The sequence below is a fragment of the Glycine soja genome, chromosome 12, assembly GCF_004193775.1.
Source record: "Glycine soja cultivar W05 chromosome 12, ASM419377v2, whole genome shotgun sequence".
NCBI classification, from domain to species: domain Eukaryota; kingdom Viridiplantae; phylum Streptophyta; class Magnoliopsida; order Fabales; family Fabaceae; genus Glycine; species Glycine soja.
The window spans coordinates 39519456-39546208 of NC_041013.1; the positions used below are offsets into that span (position 1 = coordinate 39519456).

Sequence of the window (26753 nt, forward strand, 5' to 3'; positions counted from 1 at the left end):
CTTAAGTAACCTATAATGACCCAGCTTTCAGATAACTCGTAGGAAGAATTTCTTCCAACTTCAATATTCCGTGGTCAAGCATTGATATCCAAGAAGGTATTTAGTTTCTGGATTAGATTTCCTCATTGACCATCCTTTTGTCAACCCATATATGAATGAATATAGTGCCACTTTCAACCATCTATCTACCCTTTTTTGGGAAGTTTCTTCCAAAAATGTTGGTTGTCCAAATCCAATAGGCACAGCGTTGTGTAAGGGCTTTCAGAAAGTCATCAATCATCGTCAAGAAAATACAACTCTTACAACCCTTTTTCCCATAAAGCATTAGGTTTCTTCATTATCCTCCATGCCTACTTAGCTAGGAGGGCGGTTTTTAAGTGATTGAATCATTTTTTAATTAAAAAAGTGGTCGAATTATTTAATTGAGAACTCAAGAAACATAGTCTGTCTGTCCCATAAAGAGAGTAGATAGATTAATAATGCTGTATCTTATGCAAAAGTAATGCAGATATGCATACAACATTAGCTTATATTACATAGATTAATAATAAAAATACCTCATCACTGTAAATACAAAATACTTTTGTGTTATACTCATCGTGATTGTCTACTTAGTTCTACAATGCATTACAAAGTATATATATAACTTTAACTTATTCAGTCTTTGACTAACAATGTACATACTGGACTCACAGATCAGGTGTTGTCTGCTGTACAGATATCCGAGGGGTATGAACATATTAGACCTTCACATGACTTGTGTTTAATGGTTTCTGAAGGAACTTTACAACTGGCATCCCGTCAGCATCATTATTTTCTGTTCTCTGAGAACGATCTTTTTTCCCGAGGTTTCTTATGGTGATTATGAGATGCATCAGACTTCTTGATTGTAACTTCATTTGAAACAAGTCCATTAGCCATGTCAAATGAATTGAGGTCATCCAACACTTGCTCAAAATCAGGTGCAACTTTGCTGTCAACATCTTCAGTACCAGATGAAACAGAGCCATGCAAGTTAACTGGGTCTGGTTCCACATTTGACATTCCTGGGGGCATTTCATGGTGAGGCAGCTTCCCATCAATGTAATCTTTCAGTATCTGGCGAGCAGCTTTAGTTTCATCAGGCAGTCCACTAGCGGTAACATATCCACGAGAAGCACAATATGCTCTCAAAAGCTCAGATGCCAGAGGGGGGCGTGATTGGGGTTCATATGGCTTAGGTTTTGGTAGACTGATCTTATAAATCTCCTCAATGACATGTCTTGGAACTTTATCGGCTACAACTTGGACAGCCTCCCTATGTTTAGTCATCCTATCGATAGGCAACACTCCACAAGCAATCATCTTATACCTTGAGCTTGAGAAAGATGGGAAAACTAATCCAGGACAGTCACAAAGGGTCAGTTGGTCAGAAATAATTAATGTTTGGAAATGCTTTGTCTTCCCTGGAGTAGAGGTGACACCTGTCCTTTTTTTACCAACCAGAGCATTAATAGTTGAACTTTTGCCAACATTAGGATACCCAACAAATCCCACAATTACATTATTTGATGAGGAACTACCACCAACATTTTCACCAGAAGATTGAATGTTAGACGGCCCTGTGTCAGAGCTAGAATTTCTCCTCATCTCTACTATCTTTTCTGCCTCTGACTGCATCCGTGCAAGAAGCTCATCCCTGTCATATATCTTCGTGTCTGGATTATTGTTCTTCCCTGAATCATCAGCTTCCAATGGTGACCTAAGCATTTTACCTTCAACAGCTGCTGAAGCAGCTTTAGCTGACCAGAAGATATATAGAATATTATGAGCACAAAAATACTCTACCCATTTCTCTCTGCAAGAAAAAAGGGCAGGGGAGAAGACAAATGATAAGAATATTAGCTGGATGGAAAACCAAGAGTGTTGATTTAATGGAATATAACAATAAACCATATACAAAAAGTTTAAACCTGACAGAAGCGGGTAAAAGATCTGCCTTATTAACCAAGAGCAATGTGCGTTTATGCTCATCCACCTCTCGTGCATATGCCTGTCTCATAAAATCAACGCAAAATAAATCATGATTAGCATATGTAATTAGAATAATTATTCAAACAAAGGAGTTTAAACTCAGCTAAAAGTGGCTTATCATCAGAAACTATATGTTGTATCTAACAGCAAAGATAAAAGTTTAAGTCACAAATACAGTCATGTTGATACTTTTATTATATTCTTTATTGTTATTTTTACTAGCAGTCGAATATCTGAGTAACAATTTAGTTATAAACTAAGCTAAAATAATCTCTAATGATACATTGTCATGTTTAACATTTGAAACTTCTCTATATCCTCATTTGAATGCTGTGTCATATCATCTCACATGTTCCTTGATGCACTGATGGGAATTATTTCAAAGGGATGGACCACGGAGCTAAAACTTAATTGTCATGATGCAAAAACCAGTTAATGCAATATGCAACCCCACAAAACTGTTCCTTTCTGTTAAATTATGTATCTTCCCATGTAAATAATTATGTACTAAATTATGTATCTATCACATGTAAAGAATGTTATCTTCCACTTCGCAGTTTGTATGCCACCCTGTCAAGTTACTTTAAGCTGACAATCCAGAATAGATATCAAGGTAAAAGGGGGTGGGGGTGAGTATTACCTCAAGATCAGGACAGCGATAGAATAGTGGATCTCGGGAATCAACAACCATAACGAGCTGGTAAAAAAAGAGAATGAGATCATTATATGGACATCTTAAAGAATTCATGCCCTTAAAAAGCAGAACTAAACAAACCAATTGCTAGATATTATAATTTGCTAAACTAGTTATAAACCATAAATGTATCTTGCAAATAACACCCATGAGATCATCATCTTAAAAACAAAATGAAGAAAAAATAAAAATGGTAACAAAATACACAAGGCTCCCACCTAGTGGGGTCTGAGAAGGGTAGATGCAAAATTACTACAGAAGTATATTTCTATTACAATTATCATAACTGATAAGAACAGAAACAGCAATTACTCTTATAATGCTTTCACTAAAAAAAGATAGGCTTCTTAGTTCAAAGAATGAATGTATCTCTTGGTGGGGATAAGAAATTATCATAATAAGGTACACTATTGTTCAATCTTATTTGGCAATCATATTGAAATTTGAAACCCTTTATCAGCCAAAATGTAAAAAAAATTAGGTCAAAGTTGAAAGATGGTATCAACTTACCAAATCACTGCGCTCAACAACCCGCCAGAGTTGTCTCCAAATATCAAGATTTTTCTCAAACGGGGTTAGGACAAGATTCTCATTTTCCTCAAGTCTGAAACATCATCATGCCACAAATATAAATATAAATAATATGTGTGTGTGTGTATATAAAACAATTGTCCTCATTTTCTTATTCTTCTAGATGTCACTTTTAGGATTAGTTATAAACTCCAATTGCTGTACCTTTAATGTGCAGCAAAGCAGCTTGTTTACCCTTTTCATTAATTTAGCTTGATGTAACTGATTGATTAACAAGATATAATCCAGACCTAACCTTGCCAGTCTGCGACGCCAAATTAAGAAAGCTTGTCTTTCATTGTCATCAAGCTCCTCGACAGACATGTATGCTCTCCAAGGTGGCCTAAAGTACAAAAAGAAAAAAAGAACAACACTCAGACCAACCAAAGTAAAGCCAATCACCCAAGCAATGAATGAAAAAACATACCTGCGCGGAACACGAAGACTGCTGGCATGCAAGGCCTCCTCCCTCGTCTGCTGTTTCCTCATTTCTTCAAGTGTCATTTCATTTTTGCCAATGCTGGAGCTCAGATCCCTAATTCATACAATAAAAATTACAAAATTTTCACTATACACTGACACACAAAGTTAAAGTATAACAGGTAAAACCATCAAGCATTTAATGAAAATACAAAATTCCTCACATGGTCAACTCCACACATTCAAAATTCTTTTACAGCAACGCAAGGTAGATACATACAACTACAAGCAAGTTGTGAGCTGAGACACTTCAAAATTGGGACACTTATTGTATTCGATACTGATATTGGTGCAATACACATTTGTTTGTAGTTTAGGCATGCGCCTAACTCATTTATTTATTGTGGGAATTACCCCTCGCCCCCCACCCCCAAAGTGCTATTAAAATATTGAAGATGCAAATTTAAGTCCCATTCTCCCTAATTTCCTCGCTCAAAGCATAATCTCACTCTTACAATCTTCTTTTCCTCAAAATTATCGCAGAAAACAGCAAAGTTCAATCAATAAATGTATATCCGAACATATCTTTGCAACATATCAAGTAACAACTTCCAAAAAATAAGGCAGCTAACGTAACGTCAAGTGCAATTGGCAACCTTTTCTTCCAATACTTCTGCTTTTAAAATAGAACTATTCAAAGGAAAATTGCCCAAATAAATCCACATTAACAAAATAAATGAATTTCCCATTTTTTCACAAAGGGCGGAAAAGGTGGATAAAATTAAGAAGGGTTCGGGAGACTTACAGATTGATGGGGCGCTGAGGGGTGGAGAAGAGGGGTTGTTGAGGGTGTTCAGCTTGTTCGATTATGGCATCGATGTCGCTGATCTCTGTGAACGATTCGAGAACATTCTTCTTCTGTAAACGCCCATTTTCCTTGCTCTGTTGATTGTGCTGCTTCACCAACGCTCTTCCTACCCCTGTCTTCTGGTTTTTCCCCATTCTAATTTCTAGCTGGAAATGGAATCCACGACACCACGAGCTTCTCTCACTGTGAAACTCAAACCCTAGAATTTTTCCTCTCTAGTCTACACCGGTTTTTCTTCTACCTTTTATACGTTATGGAAGGCAAGTTAATTTGTTCATCCTCACAGAGAAATTAAAAAAAGAAAAAAAGAAACACAACAGGCAGCACACACACGAACGCAAGCACTTACGCACTCCACACACGCAATTAATTGTGAACAGTGATGAGCATCCATATAAAAGTCAAATTAGCTTATATAGTAATAATATTAAATATTAATAAGCCAAAATTATATTTTTTTTAATTCTAACTTTAACTTTTAAGTTTTAGTTTAGTGTTTTAATTTTTATTTTGGATTTAATTCATTTCTCTAGCTTTTCAATTCGTGTTAAAGTGATATGAATGTTTTTAAGGCTGTATTTGTTTGGGATGAAAAAAATGTAAAAAAAGAAAAGAAATGAAAAAGAAAGAAAGAGAGCTGAAAGAGAGTATAAGGTGAGTTTAGTCGGTAGAGTTGAAAAAGGAGTAAAATGAGAGGAAAAAAAGTAATGTAATATGCATATAATAAAAAATATAAATAAAATATTTGTGAAATTCTTATTTTACCCTTGTTTAATTTACACCCTATTGAAACTATTTATTTTAAAAATATCTTATAATATATATATATATATATATATATATATATATATATATATATATATATATAACACTTGCAAGAAAACGAAACTAATACTTTAGAGTGATATATAATAACAATTAACAACTATATATATAAAATCGATTTTGCAAGCAAACGTATTCGAATATCATATTTCAAGCATATTCAAATATTATATACATATTTGAATATGACATGCAATATTTGATTTTTACAATCTCTCATACTCCCATTTCGTCCACATGATGCGAGGATAATTTTGAAAAAAAACTTTATCTCTCTTTACTTTCTTGACAAATTTGCTCAATTTTGTGAAGAAATGTTTCTACATGGACCCCACCTTTGTTGTAGTGAAATTTCTATTATTTTCTATTCCTTTGAAAGGTACTGAATGAAGAAAAGACGAACTTTCTTTCCTTTTCCTCATATGAGAGACTTTTGTCGTTCAACTTTCGACACAACCAAATACTACCTAATAACATAATTTCACTTTAGTTTTGAACTCACTTTTGATGAGTTCTATGATTTTTTTATCTTTTTTTTTTTGTGAATAATGATGAGTCCTATGATGTTACATTAAAATTAAGAACTTAATTTTTTTAATGATAAAATTATTTAAAAAGTTCAAACGGTGTATTCGTATCAAATAGAAAATTTTATTTTACAGAACCTTGAAACAAACACTTTTATAGAATGAGGTAATCATGTCAAATAGATATCCTGACATAATTACGGGTTAAAATAAGTCAAATCATATTAAGAAACTCAAACTCAAAATAAGCTATTAGAATTGAGTTAATTGCAAATCTGAATATTTCATATAAGATAACAAGTTTAAACTTTATCATCACCCTTGTACTGAAAAACATCATTTTAAATTATAATGAGATTACATTTAGATAAATGAAATCTATTATTATATTTAAGAAGTGCTTGGGCAATACTAATTTTTTTACTTGAAGATGTATTTTCTAATTTTTGTTAATAATTAAAATTATCATTTTACCTTCACTTTGCTATATTCAAATATTTGTATATGAAATTATTAATAAAGAACAAAATATTTTCTCAAACCAACTACATCTCATAATTACACAAGCCATTTAAACTAATTAGTCAGGATTATTATAAGAAATTGTTTTTAGCTTTAGAAAGAGTTGTTTTTTATGAGTATTTTATGTAAATAAACCTAAAATAACCAATCAATTTCAAAAGTAGTTTCAATAAGCTGTACTAAACATTACTTGTAGGATAAATAAGTTAAGCAGAAAGCCAAAGTGGATGGTTTCAACAGAATGACATCAAACCCGTGCCTGGGGATCCTCATCAAAAAATGTCCAACGAAGGTCCTTTATTGGAACGGCAGAGGTCTAGCCAACTCTCAGACTAGACTAGTGTTGAACTCACAAACCCGATCTTCTGGTTTTGGCTGAACTCTGGACTGCTTTAGAGAACATCCCTCAATCTTTTTGGAAGAATCTCCAACTTTCTCCAGTTGCTGTCAACTCCAGAAATCCTCTCTCCCTAATCTCTGGTGTCTTAGTCGCCAAAATCTCTCCCTTGTGGTGTTAGCTTCTTCTGACCAGCACTGTTCTTTTCAGATATGTTTGATAAAAAAATTGTTCATGTTGCTGCTATTTACGGTTCCACCAATTACACTAAAAGAAGAAAAATGTGGCAAGAGCTACATGACCTTCAGTCTACTCATAAGGGAGCTTGGTCTTTTATTGGCACTTTAACACCATCCTTGGTGCCCACGAGAAACAGGGTGGGCTTCCCCCTCTTAAGGCCTCTTATGAGGACTTGTTGAACTGGTCAAACGCGAATGGGCTCACTCACATTGATAGCCGTGGTGTTGCCTATGCCTGGTCTAATGGCAGAGAGGGTGCTAGACGTATTAATATCCGCTTATAGAACATGCCATTAGCAATTCTGATTGCTTTGATCTGTGGCACAGGGTGACCTGTTGTGCCCTCCCCAAGTTAATTCTGATCACAATCCATTGATGCTCCTGATGAATGGAGTCCAGCGTCCCAAAGCTCCCTTCAAGTACCATGCCATGTGGTCTAGCCATCCGGATTGTAAGCGCCTGGTCTCTGAAATTTGGAATCAGCCTCAGGTGGGGTGTCCAATGCAAGTTCTAAAGCAAAAACTCAAAAATCTGATATCTGCCCTTAAATCTTGGAACAATGAAGTTTTTGGTAACATCCATCAAAACTGCGATCGTGCCATGCAACAGGTAGTTGCTATTCACTCTCGTATTGAACTTGAAGTGCTCAATGATGAGCTAGTGAGGCTTGATTTCAAAGCACAAAAGGATCTTCACGAAGCTCTTGCATATGAAGAAGCTTTTTGGAAGGAGAAATCTCGTCTTGACTGGCTCACCTTGGGAGATAGGAATTCTGCCTTCTACAGAATGACCAAAATCAAAAGAGCCACTAAAAGCATCAGCACTATCAAATATGGAGATGTTATGCTACACTCAAGATCTTATTCAGCAACACATTGTCCAATTCTACTCAAATTTATTTGCTTCTGGCAATGACTGCCGAACAAATTAATTAATCTCTCCTTTAATTCAGAAACTTGTTTCTAATGAAGATAATGCTATGCTCTCTAATTTGCTCTCTCTGGAAGGAAGTCAAAGCTGCAGTTTTTTCCATGAGTAGCTCTAGTGCTCCTGGGCCCACCAGCTTCGGAGGTCATTTTTACCACACTTTTTGGGAGATTATTGGGAATGATGTTTTTAATTCCGTGTTGCAGTTCTTTTATTCAGAATTGGATTCTCCCTGGCTTAAGTATAGACCTATTGCTATGGCTAATTTTTAGTTCAAAATTATCTCTAAGGTGCTTGTAGATAGATTAGCCATCATAGCTCCTAAAGTTATTTGGCCAGCAAAAGAGGGTTCATTCAGGGTCATAGTATAGCTGATTGTTTTCGCACTGCATCAGAAGTGATCAACATGCTTCCTTGCAAGGTGTTTGGAGGTAATCTTGCTATGAAGTTTGATGTCCAAAAAGCTTTTGATATGTTGGACTGGAGCTTTTTGCTAAATGTTCTTGCAGGTTTTGGATTTTGTGCCACTTTCTGCTGCTGGGTGCGGATTATTCTGGAGTTAGCAAGACTCTCTTTTGCTATAAATGACTCTTTGTGGGTACATTGCTTGTAAGAGAGGGATGTGTCAAGGGGATCCTTTATCCCCTTTGCTTTTTTGTCTGGCTGAGGAAATGCTTAGCAGAGGCATCACTTCTCTGGTTGAAAACAACAACCTCATCCCGATGGCCAGTCCCCGAAATTTTGCCACTCCCACCCACATCCTTTATGCTGATGATATTTTTGTTTTCTGCAGGGGGGCAAAGAAAAATATCACTATTCTCATGACTTTTTTTCACAGCTACAGGGAGGTTTCTGGCCAGCTTATAGTCCGGAAAAATGTCAATTCTTTCATGGAGCCCTATCTAATATAAGAGTTAGGGAGATCAAGAATATTCTGGGATTCTCAGTTGGTTCTTTGCCTTTTATCTACCTCAGTGTTCCATTATTCCAGGAGAAGCCTCGACCAGTGCATCTTAGGCCAATTGCTGATAGAATAAAAGCGGAACTTCAGTCTTGGAAGGGGAATTTACTTTCTTTTATGGGTTGTGTGCAGCTGATTATATCTATTATCGATGGAATGCTTCTTTAATCTTTCCACTTATACTCTTGGCCAAAAGCCCTGCTAATAGAAATGCAGACTTGGACTAGAAACTTCATCTGGACAAGGGGATATTTTAAAGAGAAAACTGGTTACTGTTGGCTGAAAAACTGTGTTCCTCCTGGGATGAAGAGGGCATTGATCTCTCTCCGCTCTCTCTCGCATAAATGAAGCTGCTTCTTTGAAACTTGCATGGCAATTTGTTTACTCCTCTGATACTTGGGCCACTTTTTTTAAGGGCTTGGCTTCTTAATTATAACTACCGTGTGAATGACGAAGCCGACTACACATAATTGCTAACTTGTGTAACCAGTAACCTATAGACATAATCTTGTATATTAACTGTCTGGCCAGCTTGCAAATCAGATCAGCTCATCAAGTTGAAGATCGTATTACTTGGAATTTCATTTAACAGTACATGTTATTTTAGTAAGAACTGTTTAATGCATCTAATAAATGACTTCATACGTATACTACTTGACTTTCTTATATTTAAATGGAACCAATAGTTTGTTTATTTTGATAAAAGGCAGAAATGACATTGCAAATAATATAAATGAGCAATAAATAAAAGAATAGTAAAATGAAACTTACTAAGTCCTAGGATGATATGATGTTGGCCAAAATTTGCATTGCTCTTGCCACTCTTCTTTTGCTGTGGCAGCATATTTGCAGACCTAAAAATTAAATTCAAATTTAATGCACGAACTAACTTATGCAAACACAATAAGTACCTAGAGTTCAAAGGATTCCAACCAAAACTCACAATAATCTTGATTGATAGTGGACCACCAAATGGATGGCCATTTAACGAACATAGACCTAGAGCTATGTACACACATCATTTGATCAACACAAAAAACTAAAACTTCATTCACACATAAAGTAATGATTTCCAACATAAAGGGTTTGTTGTTTCATTCAAATTGATAATTAATCATCCATTTGTTTTACATTATGGTAAAATTGATTTTGGAAGAAATAATTTAGGAAAAATGATTTTTGAAAAAATTGATTTGTGATTGGGTATGATGTTTAAAAGGGAGTTGAACATAATTGGTTTTGTTTGGTTGGTAAAGTAAAATTGCTTTTTGAGCATAGATTAGATATAATTTTCGGTACCACACCCAGCACCAATTCTAACCAATGGAAAAGTTAAAGACTTCCTCTTCTCCAAAAACTGATTTACCCACAGCAGAATTGAGTTTGAAAATTTTTAAAAAAAATTACCAAAACAGAATTTGCATTAAAAAAAATCAATTCTAATCACCCAAACCCAATTTTTTTCAACACTGCTGATAAAACAAACAGGCACTTAGTGAGCCTTACAAGACAAAAAATGGAAGATAAATTTCTGGTGCTTCAAGATTATATTTTAATGATTCATGTTGTATTTTACCATGGACTAAAATATGGAATTGTATGAAATGAAAAATTACTGACCATCCACCCTGCTATAAATACCAGATGCCTTTGAAGCTTCATCACAATCACAATAATCAAACCAAAACAAGTCAAAACTGGTTATAATTGTTTAGAAATAAATGTCAAAATAAATATATACAGATACATTCGCCATATATTTTTCATCTCATACCTTCCTGTGATCAAACCATAATCTAAGCATGCATTAACTAAGGTAAGAAAATACCAAAATAAACATAGACCCACTTTTGTGATAAAAGGACTCAACTGATAGGAACTGATCAACTCCTGAACAAGAGGTGGCATATTATCCAGTTGATTGTTGCTTTCAGGGGCCAGACACAAGATCACCAATAGTTGTATTTGTCCGGTCAAACATTCCCCGTGTCACCAGAATATACTTGGTCTATTAGCCATAACTCATTAGTTTGTATGATTTTTTTTAAGAATTTTTGTTTTAATTAAAATAGCAAAAAAATAGTTTGATATTTTTTTCATAAACCAAAATTAGTACCTTTAGAAGAAAACTCAAATCACAAAATTACTTTTTTTAAAACTGAAGCAAACAGCTCTAATTTTTCATTTTCTTAAAAGACAAATTTTCGTCACAAATAATGTGGGGTGGGGAGGGGGGGTTAAGAGTTTCAGCAATGATGTCCATCCACCTCCTTCAAGAAATTTCTTCTGAATTCGTTTCACATGACGGAGATCTTCAAGTGGTGCTATCTGATTCAAATGCCTAACATGAAATTCAAGCAACTTCTATATAGATTTGTTCACAAAGTACACACAGCAGAAGCAAAGACATGAAGATTTTGGTGGGGAGCAAACCGTACAATTTGGTTGGCATGCTTAGGGTTGATGGCTGAAGCAAAAACAGACTCTGTACAGAAACAAACAAAGCAACTGTTTCAATTCATTGAATTCCAAAAAAAAAAACTAAAACTCCAACTAATAGGTTTCGATAACATAACCAGTGGGTTGGTGGTGAAGGTCATGCGGCTGCTTGCCCAGGATGTGCACAATCAAGCACTGGTCCATCATGCCCTGCTCTTGTTCTGATTCCCCTGGAACCCAATGTCGAATAGAGCTATTAGCTAGGTTGGCTCCCCATGTGTTGTAAAAAAATTCAGTTCACAAGGTTTGGCTGGCTTAAGTAATGAGTCAAAATTTATACAACCTGGCTCAACCCACCATAGGTGGTGGGTTAAACAGGTTGGCTCACAATAATGAAGAAAAAACAGATAATTTAAACAATAAAAATAGGAAACATAATAAAAAAGTATATAACATATAAAACTATAAAAACAATCAATCATTAATCATCAAAATCATTTTAAAAAAATTTAACAAATGCATATTCAAATAATGCTCTGGTCTGCAGAAAATGAAATCAGCACATAAAATAGTCTGATGATATAAATTAGAAAAATATGAAGAAAAGAAAGAATTAAATTATAGAATTTTCTAATAGATTCTTTGATTACATTTTGTAACTTTGGCAAAGTTTGTTAAGATGAATGAAGTTAGTGTAGACTGTGCAGTAGAAATGACCATGAAGCTGCATAGTGTAATTTAGTAGTCTTTATGATTATATTTTACACATGAAAATGCCATAGGCAAAGACATGTATCCTCTTGCATTGGCACAAATTATTATAACTTATAACAAATGCCCATTCCTCAAAAATCAAACACAGTGACATCCATTTCTTCCTTCCACTTGCAGTCCACCTTTGAGGTTTAGAACAACCAGCCCATATATATATTATATACTCACTTGAAGAACAGTTATCCAGTAGGATCACAAATGAAATGACAAGAATTCTTGTTTACTACAATTTAGAAAATAACAGAATTGTACTAATGCAATGTCAAATACATCAAGTAAATTTAAGAAGAGACCAACAAGGCAGACTCGGTGCCTCGTCAGCTCAAGTAAATTTGTGATAATTTAGAACTTATCGTGATTCACAAGCAAATTTCACACTACAAACTACACATGAATTATAAGTAAATTTCAACAACATACAGTGCAGCAAGAAATTATCATAAGTAAATAGCATCAATCCAACCTCGTCGAATTGCTTTCTTAATCAGCAGCATTATTATTAACTAAACGATCACACACCTAAAACCAATGCTAACAATGAGCAAAAGGACATAAAACACAATAGACGCTAACATCGTGCACCGTAAATTCAGATAATAGAAGGAACCAACCTTATATTATATTTCTTCAAATCTACGGAGAAAATACAAAAAAAATTATAGTAGACAATAATTTGTGAAATAGTTGGAGAACACTTCAGGTTCAGCATAAATGAACAACGAAAATTGAAAGCCAATGGTAGTTACGAAGGAGATACATTAAGTGTGCGTAAATATAACCTAGCAGAAGAAGAAGAACGTCGGAAATCGCCGTCGCCGTCGCCGTCGCAGTCACCGACGTTGAAGAGGTTGTGGTGGCGTGGCGTCGAATTGGGGATGCATGAGAGTGAGACCGAGCGAGCACGGGGTACAAAGGAGGAGCAAAAATGGGCCGAACCCAATTATATGGATTAGGCAAGTATCCTATCCTAAGGCCCAATAGCTTTAATGATTTGGGCCACTATCTAGGGCCCAATAGCAGTGATTGTGGTGTAACGTGCTAGTGCAGTGGTCGTGGAGTGTGTAGAAACGAAAGGGATAGCAGAAGTTGGAAGGTAGGAACAGAATAACACGACACAAAACACCACGTCGTTGGTTGTTGTTTTGCCAACGTTACGAAACGAAACGCAGCATTGTCTCCACTGCACGCATGCCGTTTACTATATATATATAATCTTTCAAAACGTTGATTGAATTGGTTCAATTATTGTGTGTCTGGTAATTTAATGGTTGATGCGTGTTTGATGGGATGGGAGCTCAGAAGAGCATCCATGCTGGCAAAGGTTAGAGACATAATATGCAAAAACTTTGATTTTATTTTTTTTTGCATGACCGTGTTTTTTGATGTAAGTGCTTTTCTCTCTGTTTGGGTGGTTTTACAGCAAAGATTGACGTCAATGTTGATTTTACTCACAAGCTATGCGCTTCTTTGATGCTTCCTACCCTCAGGTTTCATTTTTCTCAGCACTGTCTTTGAAAAATTAATTAATTAGTTAGTTCATTGTTTAAACTCACAAATATCTCTGTGTTTGTTATTTTGCATTTTCCCCAAATAGGAGTACTGGCAGTCCATTTTCACTGGTAATTGGGAGGTGAGAGACTCTTGATTAAATCTGAATGGCAAAATTTTGAATTTATGTTGTGTTTGGGCCTTTGGGGTCAAGGGTATTGGTTGGTTTTCTCTTAATGGTGTAATTTGAATTGCTCAACTTCTTTTTTGGAACAGTCTTTGCATCAAACACCCAAATTTGTTTGGTGGAAGTGAGAAGCTTGATGTTTCGTGGGACAAGGGTCTGTATGATTCAAATGTCTTCGTTGCATATAGAAGGCCACGACCAGAATGGCTTGCTCAGCAGTCTTTTGTATTGCAGGTTGGCTTTGTGTTTTTTTATCATTATATTTTAGAGTTTAGTAAACATGCATTGTTGGTGTAAAAGATTTTACGCGATTAACCAATTAGTATTCATCTTTGTATGATTTTTAAGATAGTTATTATAAAAGTCAAGAAACTTATCATACATGACAATCTGTGATCAAATGACAATGTAATAAATATCATATACTATTTTCTTTTATATTTTATGATATGGTGATGATACAAGACCATGTTGTACAATGAGCCTATTTTTAAATGCGATTCTCTTTGTGTCAGCTAGGTGAAGTATGTAGCACATTCTTAAATTCTACTTGTCTCACTTTTTCCTCTTTCAGCATTCACTATCACCTGAGATTGGAATCCATGGTATCCCTGTAAACAATTTCTCCCGCTCAGGAAGTGGAGGTATAAATTTATCTCGATTGTCAGTGGGAATGGACCTGAAGGAACCTGCTAGTTCAAAATGGAGCAGCACAACCAGCATAAAGTTTGAGGTTCAGCTGGACTTTTCATGAATCTGTCATGATACTAAAGCCCAACCAACTTGAGTTTCTTTGCTTTATGTTTCTCTTTGTTTTGGTTATAGGCAAATTGGAAACTAATATTGAAATGTAAACCATCATGCAGCATGTTCGTCCATTGAATGATGATGGCCGCGCTATATGTAGAGATTATGATGGATTTCCTTTGACTTCCAGGTAATTAACGATTCTAGTATTCCAGTTCTCAAGTTGTTGAACTGACTTTAATCATATGCTGTACATTGCTTGATGCAGTGGCAATCCACACGACAGTATGGTAGTGTTAAAGCAAGAGTCTCAATTTGCAAAGGCGAATGATAATAGCTTTTTTCATGTAATAAGACATTCTTATTTGCTTTTAAGTTCCTTTTTACGAGTGATTGTGAATCATTAGTTGCATGTGTGTTTACCACAAAAGAAATTCTAGTGTATGTATTCCACTGACTGAATGCCTGCCTTTTTCAGTTTAATCTTCAAATAGAACAAGGTATTCCAGTTCTTTCTAAGTGGATAATCTTCAATCGATTTAAATTTGTTGCTTCAAAGGGAATCAAACTTGGACCAGCATTTCTCTTGACAAGGTTAGTATTTTCTGGCATTTGCAGTAGATAATCCACCCCCCCCGGTCTTGACACAGTTAAGAGACATGAAAGGATAAATATATGTGCATTCCTAGAAGCAACCATGTGGAGCTGGGAGTTAAATTAAAATGCATGAGTGCTTGGAAAATTCCCCTGTTCTCATTTCCTCTTCAGGTTGTTTGACAAACAGTTGGCCAACATCACTACCCTTTCTTGTGACAGGCTTACAGGTGGCTCAATTGTTGGGGACATGGCTCCTTACCAAGCATTTTCCATTGGAGGGGTTGGGAGTGTGCGAGGGTATGGTGAAGGAGCAGTTGGATCTGGGCGATCATGTCTGGTGGCTAATAGTGAACTGACACTCCCTTTGGTATGTATAGCATAATGAATTGCAATTCTATAATGGAAAACCAGGCAGATTTATAACCTTATTTTCCTAAATATTTTTATACTGTTAAAGTGCACTTTTTTTTTATAAAGAACTTGCTTTCTTCAAAATTTTGTTTTGTCTTGTCTGGTGCTACTGTATATAGTAAGCATGATCCCGTACTCACCATCTTTAGCAAGAGCTGTTTTTACTACTTTACTTGGAATATTTGACATCCCTGGTTTTAATGAATGTTTAGCGCATAAGGGAATATATGTCCCCATCTGATAAGAAGTTGACAGGATCATGCTGCATATTCACCATCTTCTCTGATCTCTTGTTTGTGGCTCAGTGCTTTGCTCATGACATATTGGCTTTAAAGAATTTTATGGTTATCATTTCTTTTTGAAGGTTTCACTTTTCTCCATATGACTGATTTAAAAGAGTCCAACTTTTTTTCAAGTAAGCTTTTGGAACTAAAATCCTACCCAATGTATCAAAGTCAGCCCATCCTGCCTTCCCACTATGTTTCCACAAGTTACAATAAGCAATAGCTTACCTTTATACAAACATAGAAGTTATCCATGAACTTAGCTCATCTCTTTCCTTGAAATTATTTTTGCTATACACACACAAACAGACAAACAGAATTGAACGCATGCACTTTTCCCTTTTTTATTTATTACATTTATTGTTGAACTGAAATGCTATGTACTAAACTACTTGATGTCTTTTTTACTGTAGAATAAGATGTTGGAAGGTGCCATTTTCTTGGATTTTGGAACAGACTTGCGGTCTGGTCACCTTGTACCAGGTGAGTAATATCGTTCTGCTCAAAATACTCAAATTAGTTGCATATTTACATTTCTGTCGTAGGATACATTGATTCCTGGCCCTCCCCATATTATTCTACTGTCTGTTTTTGTGTCTACTATTGACTTGTGCAAGTCCATACATACAAAGCTCCATTCTATGGATTTGATGGAATAATAATGGAGCTTGGATTGGACGAAACAAAACTGTTTGAATGATTCTTATTCAGTCTCTCCAGTGGTAGGAGGAAATCACTAGGAATCATTTTGTGTAGTAAAAAAGGCTCCTATTATAAGAAACAAAAAACTGGACCATAATCTGGACTCTGGAGTATCAAATATTCCTCATTATTTAGAGTTCCATAACTGAGTTTTATGATGAATTTGGGTACTCCATACCCAAGCCTCTTGGAAGTTGGAACAAACTATGTCTTTTTAGTGGGATGGTCATACAGATGCTTAATTTGAAGCGAGTGATCCAACATCTGCCATTATATTTTGTTACACTACTGTGTTTACATTTACAGTTTTTTTTTTGTTTTTCTTTGGATCTGGGTTGTTTAATACTTATAGCTTTTGCCTTGCTTTTTTTCTGTTTTTATCTTCATCTACTCGATCATGTTTGTTTTTAAGACTTCAGCCAAACCCATGTCAATGTGCTCTCATGGTGTTGATCTCTTGAAAACTCAGGAAATCCAGCGTTGAGGCAGGGTAAACCAGGATCTGGAATTGGATTGGGATATGGACTTCGATTTAAATCACAATTTGGTCATTTTCAAGTTGATTACGCTATTAATGCATTTCAGCAGAGAACTCTCTATTTTGGCCTCAGCAACCTTGCTTCGTGAGATCTCTAGTGCATTCCTCTAGTACACAGGTCCTATAGAAGATGGAATGGTGAAGCTACCGAAGCTAGAATATTTTTGTCTTAAATTCTAGGCTTCGTCAAGTTTATGAGCTGCATTCATTTTCTCTATTTCTAACTCATGGGTATATTTTGCATGTGGAGAGGGAAATCACTATTATATTCTTTTTCTTACAATAGTTGGAAATTTGGTTGGCATTTTTGTAAGGCTTTTGGTTTTTGGTAAAATGGGTGCAGACAGGTTGATTATTTATTGTAAATTGCTTTCATTCGAAAGGAAATAGGATTGTATTCTTCCACATGAATAAAAAGCACACAATACTATTGTTAAAAGTTCTGTTTGTCTTTCCCTTAGGCCATCATTCTAGAGATGCTTTGATTTGGTGGTATACTTCGTAATAAAGCTAGCTAAAGATAGTAGATTCAAGTTGGGGAAAAAGAACTTGCAGTCTACCAAAAGTCTTACCTTATTCACATATGGTTATAAACCAAAAATTGTCAAAACTAAAAATGGATTGAGGATGCAAATAGCCGCAATCACAAAATCACAGGAACAACCAGAAAAACTTCATACAAGATTAAATTCTTTTGGTTAAAAGAATTTGTTATACTTGCTGGTGAGTGTTTCTCGAATTTGAATACAAGCCATACATACACAGGGAATCCTATCGTAGGTTTTCCACTTCATAGCATGAATTAAGTACTGAGAGATGCTTTTCTGCGAGAAAAGGCTACCTGTGTCCCAATATTGTAACCTACAAAACACCCTCAGTTTTTACAGTGTGATATTGTGATCTCACACAACTTGTGTTCTTATTTGAAAAATCTCACACTTAATAATGTTCAGAATATTGTATAATTTGTAACGTCTAGTCAAAATATTGTATGAGAATTCTGAAAATTACGTGTTGAGGTATGATATAAGAATTCTAGAAACAAAATATTATCAGTATTAACATTATCAAACACATGATATAAATCTTAAAATAGTACTTATATATTGCATCAAGAGTATTAGTCTGAATCTTAAACCACTAATGATAATCGTTGTTGGATTACAATGTGGGTTGGGTGTATGGTTTAGACTTTGGTCACCCGTTGTTGGATTACAATGCAGGTTGGGTGTGTGGGGTGAAGAGGTCGATTAGCGCTTTAGCTGTATCTATATCTGGGGATTCATCATCCTTCAAAATAAAGAGAGCCACAAAACAGAATATTTAAGAGTGCTGCTAAATGGTATGAAAACTTAAAATACGAAATGCACGAATCACAAAATAGATTACGTGTGATTGTTTTATAAAATAATAAATTAAAATGTTAAAAGAAAATTAAATGAAACTGAAACAGATAAATAGTTAATGATTAAATCTCACTGATCCTGGAAATTGTACCACCAAAATTGAAATAAACCAAAAAATAATTGCTACGGTCATGGACAGATCCTGGAATTTTAAGTTGTGGGGGGCAATGTACATGTATATATATTTATTAGTGTAATAACTTGTGTCATACACAGTCTTAAAGTTTAGAATATATATATTTTTTACATTATTATAATTTTTAGTATGGTTTTTAATGTATTTTGTTGCATGTTCAAGCCTGCATGCACATGGGTGTCTCTATATCTGGTTATGGTTATAAACCAAATATTGTCAAAACTATCAATGGATTGAGAAATCATAGCCGCCGTCACACAAAATCATGGGACCAACCAGCAAAACTTAATACAAGAATTTGTTACACTGGCTGGTAAGAGAGTCATGTTTTGGGTTAGATTTTATAAGTTAATAATTATAGTTTTCACACATTAGGTTTAGCATAATGGAGATTACCTCTTAAAAATATTTAATGTTTTGATTTAAGAAAGAGGTATAATGTAGAGGTGTGTGGTTTATCAAAAGTTTTGGGGGCTAATACCAAGTCACAGTTTTGGGGAAGAAAAGATCATGACAGTTTGGTTTATATAGAATGGGTAAAACAAAACAAAATAGCAAATGTACTAACTGTTCGTAGAGTCAACAAGGGACTCAGTATAACCATTTTTGTTAACGTGAATGTTTTGGAAAGGCAGCATCAGTATGACTCGAACATGCATTATTGTCTTTTTGACCTTTGAAATTCCATATAGATTCAATGCGTGCTTAATTTGTCCAGCAAGAAAAAAGCTCCATACGTACTTATCAGGAGGGGAAGGGTTAGGGGTAGTAGGGTAATTTTGTGATTTTTTTAACGGTGGGGGTGGGCTTAGCAATTCCCTCCAATATCCTTTATTTTGCCCATGATTTGGCCCAGAACAAACGCTGTAGGACTATAGTCTATGGATGGGTTTAATCACTGTTATGGGTGAGTTGTGAAACAAGGGCAGAGTCAATACTTCATTTTAGGGTGATGAGATTAAGTTTACTTTCCAAGTTTGTAGTGACAGGGATTTCATGTTTTTAAATAAAACAATAGAATCTAGTTTGTGTATTTTAATTTTTTTTAATTTGAGTTTAATTCTATACACTATTAACCAATCAAAAATCATATGAAGAATAAATTTAAAATTAATTATTTTAAAATTTAACAAAATTATCACACACGATACTTTCTAATTTATTAACCATATAAAACTCATTTACATTGTTGGAGCATGTATTATTTTTTCTTTTAATTTTATTAATATTATTTTAGAATCATAGTAGTGATAGTGTCAGAACAAGTAATACGGTAACTATAGTGTAAATGATAATACCAATACAAGAATAAGGAATTGAAAATAGGTAATTGTATATGTTATAATTTCATAAAATTGAATTACATCATTGTTATTCTCACTGTAAAAAGACTTTTAAAATTAATAACTAAGCTTCTGAAATCTAATTTTAGTTTTGTCTATATAGAACACAGTTATTCTCCACCTATGTAAGTCAAACAAGTATTTACAAATTACAAGACATCATAATAATAAAATAAAAAACATAACATCATTTAACAATAGTTTTTTACAACTACAGTTTTTTACCCCTAGCAGTAACAGATATATAACAATAAACATAAACATGCATAAATAAATAATGCTTATATCAATGAACACGTAGTTGCGGTGAGAAAACACTGTCACGTGAATGCTAGAAATTTATAATTGGTCCCAAACCTAGTTTGTCAAGAGCTGGAGTATTAGAGTATCCAAGATTGATCACGAAGGATCAGTTATTAATTTATTACTGCGGATTTCCCCTTTTAAACAAAGTTCAAACTTATAATTTTTTTCATGGACATATACATATTAAGCAAGAGATCAACCCATTAATTCTTATATCACTATAAATTTCAGTAGTTGATATATTATAATTTTCTCTTCAATTAAAGTATGTCCTTTATTATCCATTTTTTTCTTCTAATACCCGTATGCCATTATTTAATATTTATTAAGTTATTTGTATATATTTGAACAAATTTAAATTATTAATCTTAAAATACCATGATATTGTTTCTCAACTTTCAATTTTTAATATTAATTATTATCTCAAATTTTAACGATTATGATTAGTTGATTTGGATTTTATATTTATCCAACTTAGTATGTAAAAAATATTTATTATTAATAATGGTGTTAATTATAGGTATCTTAATTTATGTTGGCTAGGTGTACACAGATATATCAGATAACCGGAAAACTTTAGATGATTGAAAAAATAATAGTATATTTATTTTTTAAGTTTAATAAGCGTAAGTGTGAAAAAAATTAACTATCAATCAATTAAAGATGAAATCATGTTTAGTAAAACTTTTAGATAGTTATTACAAAATTAATAAACTTTTCATACATGCTTTATATTATTTTTTGAATACAGATAATATATTTTTTAGGATATTATTTATAATATTAAGTAAAATTTCATACCGAATGTACTAAATAATGTGAATATTTTCGAGTGAATAGGCAATTTAGTCCCTGAGATTGTATCCATTTTGCATATTAGTCTCTAACTTAATATTAAATTCAAAATAGTCTCTATCTTTGCATAAGTGTTGCAAAATAGTCCTTCCGTTAAATTTTAAAGTAATGCCGTTAGTGAGGTCAATTTTAGTGTCACGTGGACTATCCAACGCGGCACTAAAGGATGACGTGGCATGACACGTGGACGTGTCTCATAAAAGATGTCACGTCATTTGATGATAACAAAATGAATAAATATGCAATTTAGTCCCTGACTTTGTACTCCTGTTGCATATTAGTCCCTAACTTAATGAAAAATTCAAAATAGTCTCTATCTTTTGCATAAGTATTGCAAAATAGTCCTTCTGTTAAATTTTAAAGTAACGCTGTTAATGAGGTCAATTTTAGTACCACGTCATTTGATGATGATAGAATGAGTGGTTTCTTCAAATTTGATGATTTTGAACCAATTGAGGCATATATACGAAAAAAAACTCACACACACTTGCACAAATAAAAAGAACCAAAAATCCACAGCAACAACTTTATCTTTGTAGCCGTCAACACCAATGGGCGAGGTCTGCATAACCATTCTCTTTTCTTCTTTTTTTTTCTTCAATTACCATCAGTGTATCATCATTCCGGGTTCTGATTTTTTTTTTTGTGTTTTGAATAGGAAGAGAAAAAAACCAGAGGAAAATAAAGTGGAGGAGAAAAAAGCAAATGAAGAAGAAAAGAAAGAAGAAGAGAAAAAACCAAAGAAATCAAAAGATGACAAGGAATCCAAGGAGGAATCTGCGCCGCCAGAAATCATGCAAGGCACAACCTTTGCAATGCATGGATACTTTAAGCACGATTTTTTGCATCTTTTAAGTTAGGGACTATTTTGCAACACTTATGCAAAAGATAGGGACTATTTTAAATTTTTCATTAATTTAGGGACTAATATGTAATAGGGGCACAAAGTCAGGGACTAAATTGCCTATTTACTCGTTTTGTTATCATCAAATGACGTGACATCTTTTAGGAGACACGTTCACGTGTCATGCCACGTCATCCTTTAGTGCCACATTGGATAGTCCACGTGGCACTAAAATTGACCTCACTAACGGCGTTACTTTAAAATTTAACAGAAGGACTATTTTACAACACTTATGAAAAAATAGAGATTATTTTAAATTTAATATTAAGTTAGGGACTAATATACAAAATGGGTATAATCTCAGGGACTAAATTGCCTATTCACTCGAATATTTTCTACCAAAAAAGGTGTTATGAAGAATTTTTCAATAATAGAAAATTGTCAAAGATGGCAGAATTCTCAACTGTCAAAATGCATAATTGTCTCCGTCAATTGTTTGCTTCTGTTTCCATGAAGGTGAAGACCACATGTGACTCGACAGTGGCATACATTTATTTCAGCTCAAGGGAAGTAGCGAAACTCGAAAAAGTTTATTCTTCTCCCTTCTTTTTTTTCTCATGAATATGGTTTAAGTGCCTTTGCCTCGGTCTTCCACAGCAACTATCCAACTAAGCAATTTGTTTAAGATGTAAACAGCATTGAATAAATGGTTCATTTTTCAACCAGAATTCGGCATGAATGCCAAAATTTGGTGGTAAGTTGACAACTTACCCAACCTCCTTTTTTCTGCTATTAATATGATAATATCCCCTCTACCAATCCACAACCTACAAGACCATCGGCTAATTAAAGTAATATGATAATATTAAAACTAGTTCCTCTTTATTATATGAAAGTTACAGTTGCACAGAGGGAGCTTTCAATCAAATTATAAAACATTAAATAACTAAGATTAACAAACACAGACATCCCGAAAAACAAAATGTTCACCATATATTTTTTTTGTCTAGTTTCAGAATGAGGTTAAAATTAAAAGAAGTAAGAAATCCCAGGGATGGTGTTACAAACTTACAAACTACAAGAAGTCGAGGTCTTGTTAGTGTCTCTACACGTCTTTAGATAATTCAGAGAAAGAAGAAAGAAACATGGAAGCCAACTGTGTTTATGTGGGCCCGTGGGCCCCACAAACATGAATAAGGGTATGCAACTTTCTTGTCCATTGGCTCTCTTGGGGCCCAATATTTTAAGTGAGAAAGAGAAAAGAACGAGCACCGACAAGTTCAGTTTTGTCGCGACTCTACAAGCCAACTATGCATATCAGAGACTATGATGATCTTCATTCTTATAATAATATAATAATACAATAACGAATTTTGAACACTTAATGGCTATTATTTGGTCAGGGTCATCGCCGCTTCAACGTGATCATATAATAGTAATAATATTAAAACATAGCTAGCAACTCATCCCATAATTACTCCACATAAATTTTACAAATAATCTAATGGAGTGAGATTATAGCAACTATCTGATACTTTCCACAGAAGAAAGGGATCATCATCATCACAGACTAATTAATACAAAGACCCAAAAAGAACAAAAGAAAAAAGAGGTAAACGGGTGGGGATATAGCAGGGTGGGTGACAAAGGGATCAATTCGAATGGAGAAGCAATTAGCCAAATGTTGAAAGATTGTTTCTTTTTTGCCTTTTATAATTACAGTCCCTGTTGCGTCACGTTTAGACAACAACTCTTTTTTTTGTTGTTCAAAAGTAGTAACACTGTAGAGCTTTCAAACAATGTTTACACAACTCGTATGTACAAAAACCATCCCACAAAAGGAAAGAAATCTACATAATCCTGTATGACAAATAGGCAATTACTTAGCACTTGCATCCCAACTAAATACACTTGAATAGAGCACCCGCATTTCCATTTCAACTCACGCAGGTGTTTTACCTATTTCTTTGCTTTGAATTCCCTCAATTTGTGTAATCCCAAGTCTCTCAATTTGAGAGTTCCCGGTATGTATATAGGATGTGGGCTGTTCCTGCCTCTTCAAACTATACACCACCATCAAGCTACAGCCACAGCAACAGCAAGCTCTTCACAGGCCTTTTCCACCTGCTAGAATAAAATTTGATGGAACAAAGTTATCTCAACTGCAGAATCAGACAAAGAAATTAATAAATAAATAAATCTAACCACAACAGCATCGACAAGTCTTTTTATTTTGTGCATAAGAAACCAAACTAATAAAAACAATCAATGATATAAATAAATCCAACACGCAGGCAGATAGGAAATGCCACGCCACGCATAACACTTTAGATTAGGCTCGCCCACGTATTCATCTATTAAGTCAAGGTTTCACCAAAAACAGAATATAAAGCACCTACTAGTCTTTTTTTATTTTTGATAAATAAAAGTTTATGTTAGGGGTTCAGGAGACCCGCCAGGAACAGAAGACTCAAACAACATTTATAAAGATACCTACCAAGTTCAAGTTCTTATATTGAAGATGAGATTCGAACTCGAATTCATATGGAATAAGAGTACTATGATATCCTTACTAAAAAGACCTACTAGTATAGCACCATGATTTTGACATTCAGAATTTACAACAAGAAGTCATAAACCTTTTTTTCACATCACAAAGCAAGGCATGAACACCGCAAATGCCCAAAACCAACATACATACTCTTCATAAACAGAGAGAATCTCATTCCCTAGAAAGCACTAATGCACCTACACACACACATTTTGCTGCATAAAAAAGCAACTCGAGGAGGTCCATTCAAATTTCACTAGTGTTTATCAATCTAAAACTCGCTTTCATTCCACCATGTTTGGATTACAATTGCATCTAACTCAAGCCACGTTAAAACCCAATGCACTATTCACATAGTTTTTTCGTTTATGCATTGGAATGATTAATTAATTTTTCCGTTCAACTATCCAAACACACTCTTCGAAGTCCATGTTTAGATTACAGTTGGGAGATATCAAAATTACTTTAATTCTCAAACCGACAAATCCTTACTTCCTTCCTTCCTTCCTTCTTTATTTTGTGCTAATTCTCAAACTCGTAAAAGTACAATCTCAACTTTAAACCCCAAGAAACATTCTGATATTGCAAACAAAAAGAAAAGCATCAAACCAGATTCTAGCATGTAATAAAGCTGAAAATGGAAACCTCCACTCTCCATCCATCCAACAAGTGCAAATCCACATCAACAAAGATCCAAACCCTTTTGAGTTTTGACCATATCTGACTCACACAAACACCAACTCACAGTATCTATTGCTAACCCTAATAAATCACGACAAAATAAAATAAAATAAACAACAACGTACCATGTTTTCAATTTCAATCCCTGAAGATGACCGATTTGGCAATGCGCATCAAGGGCTCCAAGCAATCCGGGGTGAATTTCCTGGCGAAGAGGTAAGACTCGGAATGGTTGGACTTCCGGAGGCGGAGAATGAGTTCCGGCGAGACCTCCGTGGGCCGGTAAGTGTAAGGATGACCGTTGACGGTGCCGGTCCAATTAACCCTGGTGAGCGTGTATTTGGTGCAGCCATCAGGATCCGCCATGGACAACAGGGTCGGAAAATAATGCTCCTCAGGGTAGCATTCATCGTCACGGTAACACGGGATCTTGAATTTCTGCCACAGGGTCCTATCCTTGACGACGACCAGCGCGTGGCGGCGCGTGAGCGTGAAGAACTGAGAGCCCACGCGGAAAGCTTCGAAGGGGATCTCCGGCATCATGGCGTAGCGACCCCGGGAGGTGTAGCGCTTCCAGAGCTTGGGAGCGTGGGAGAGGATCTCGACGAAGGACTTGTATTTGAGGCGGAGGCCGAAGCGGGTGGAAGAAGAAGATTCGGGGTCTTGGGAGTCGAAGGTGGGGGAGAGGAAGAGGGACTTGTAGGTGTAGGAGAAGGAGTGGAGAGGGATGCAGTGCTGGGAGAGGAGGGCGAAGTAGGCGTTGGAGGGGTCGTCGAGGAGGGCGGTGGCGAGGAGGCGGCGGGTGGCGGAGATTAGGGTAGGGGAGGAGCGGAAGGTGCGTTTGGAGGAGATGAATTTGTTGATGAAAAGAGGGGACAAAGGGCGGGTGAGGTTGACGGAGGGGTCGGCGTGGATGTAGATGTTGAAGAGGTTGGAGGGGGTGTTGGAGAAGAACTGGTCCCATAAGGAGGAGAAGTGGAGATCGGAGTTAGTGAGGAAGAGAAAGGCGATTTTAAGAGAGGGGTTTTTGGAGGAGAGGTGGAAGTGGGAATGGGGGGAGGAAAGGGAGATGGCGCGGTTGAAGAGCTTGATGTCATCGACTTCGTCGGAGGGGGAGATGTGGAAGGACTGAGGAGGAGGAGGAGGAGGGAGGATGCGTGGGGCCACCAAGAACAGGATTGGTAGGGATATCAAGAGAGACAAGGTTAACACGAATGGGCTTGAGAACATTATCTTCGATTCACTCCTACTACCACCACCACCACCACCACCACTGCTCTGCAATTCTGATTCTATTTCCAATCAGGAGGGAAAGAAGAAAAAGATCAGGAACCGGAAGGAGGAGGGCTTGGGATTTTTATGTTTTTTCTTCACGCTTTACTGTAACTGCCAGATGTTACTGTACGACATGTAACGTACGCGTTTGTTTGTTTTCGGGATTCAAATTTCACAGTTAGGTACCTTTCTGGATAAACAATAACACATGGATAAAAAATGCAGTTTTCTTTACCCACCCTACTAACCCTACCAATTATTTTGTTTTGTGCGTTGTTAATAGCCA

The 26753-nt window shown here is 35.4% G+C and overlaps 3 protein-coding genes across 8 annotated transcripts; 1 reads left to right on the top strand and 2 right to left on the bottom strand.

The window, feature by feature from the left end:
- Nucleotides 1-509: 509 nt before the first annotated feature.
- On the bottom strand, nucleotides 510-13035 carry LOC114380376 (GTPase LSG1-2-like). Of its 4 annotated transcripts, none has more exons than XM_028339392.1 (12): nucleotides 12896-13035; nucleotides 11480-11572; nucleotides 11342-11388; nucleotides 10774-11244; nucleotides 9675-9757; nucleotides 4503-4806; nucleotides 3705-3812; nucleotides 3534-3620; nucleotides 3218-3311; nucleotides 2654-2710; nucleotides 1953-2032; nucleotides 510-1837 (listed from the first exon to the last, which is right to left on the bottom strand). In XM_028339392.1, exons 6-12 carry the CDS (start codon nucleotides 4697-4699, stop codon nucleotides 811-813), a joined length of 1650 nt encoding a protein of 549 aa, XP_028195193.1. In that variant the 5' UTR covers nucleotides 4700-4806; nucleotides 9675-9757; nucleotides 10774-11244; nucleotides 11342-11388; nucleotides 11480-11572; nucleotides 12896-13035; the 3' UTR covers nucleotides 510-810. The 4 variants fall into 4 exon arrangements, with proteins under 4 accessions (XP_028195193.1, XP_028195195.1, XP_028195196.1 ...); XM_028339394.1 differs by having other exon boundaries at nucleotides 10752-11244; XM_028339395.1 differs by having other exon boundaries at nucleotides 9675-11231.
- A 145-nt stretch (nucleotides 13036-13180) lies between these two features.
- Nucleotides 13181-17517, top strand: LOC114380377 (outer envelope protein 80, chloroplastic-like). The gene is made up of 11 exons (XM_028339396.1): nucleotides 13181-13437; nucleotides 13537-13603; nucleotides 13711-13746; nucleotides 13881-14025; nucleotides 14366-14524; nucleotides 14658-14728; nucleotides 14807-14885; nucleotides 15017-15132; nucleotides 15355-15502; nucleotides 16244-16313; nucleotides 17002-17517. Exons 1-11 carry the CDS (start codon nucleotides 13404-13406, stop codon nucleotides 17157-17159), a joined length of 1083 nt encoding a protein of 360 aa, XP_028195197.1. The 5' UTR covers nucleotides 13181-13403; the 3' UTR covers nucleotides 17160-17517.
- A 6084-nt stretch (nucleotides 17518-23601) lies between these two features.
- Nucleotides 23602-26753, bottom strand: LOC114379834 (glycosyltransferase BC10-like). 3 transcript variants are annotated; one of them, XM_028338615.1, is made up of 2 exons: nucleotides 25318-26753; nucleotides 23602-24122 (listed from the first exon to the last, which is right to left on the bottom strand). In XM_028338615.1, the coding sequence occupies exon 1, from the start codon at nucleotides 26420-26422 to the stop codon at nucleotides 25331-25333; it is 1092 nt and encodes a 363-aa protein (XP_028194416.1). In that variant the 5' UTR covers nucleotides 26423-26753; the 3' UTR covers nucleotides 23602-24122; nucleotides 25318-25330. The 3 variants fall into 3 exon arrangements, with proteins under 3 accessions (XP_028194416.1, XP_028194414.1, XP_028194415.1); XM_028338613.1 differs by having other exon boundaries at nucleotides 23602-24084; nucleotides 25318-26752; XM_028338614.1 differs by having other exon boundaries at nucleotides 23602-24087; nucleotides 25318-26752.

Excerpts from the sequence above, each read along its gene's own strand:
- LOC114379834 (XM_028338615.1), bottom strand. The coding sequence starts at position 26,422 with ATGTTCTCAAGCCCATTCGTGTTAACCTTGTCTCTCTTGATATCCCTA.
- LOC114380377 (XM_028339396.1), top strand. The coding sequence starts at position 13,404 with ATGGGAGCTCAGAAGAGCATCCATGCTGGCAAAG. Across the intron at positions 14,729-14,806 it reads GGATTTCCTTTGACTTCCAG|TGGCAATCCACACGACAGTA; the intron begins GTAATTAACGAT and ends TGCTTGATGCAG. Across the intron at positions 15,503-16,243 it reads GTGAACTGACACTCCCTTTG|AATAAGATGTTGGAAGGTGC; the intron begins GTATGTATAGCA and ends TTTTTACTGTAG.
- LOC114380376 (XM_028339395.1), bottom strand. The coding sequence starts at position 4,699 with ATGGGGAAAAACCAGAAGACAGGGGTAGGAAGAGCGTTGGTGAAGCAG. Across the intron at positions 3,621-3,704 it reads AGTCTTCGTGTTCCGCGCAG|GCCACCTTGGAGAGCATACA; the intron begins GTATGTTTTTTC and ends TTTGTACTTTAG. Across the intron at positions 3,312-3,533 it reads TGGCGTCGCAGACTGGCAAG|ACTTGAGGAAAATGAGAATC; the intron begins GTTAGGTCTGGA and ends ATGATGTTTCAG.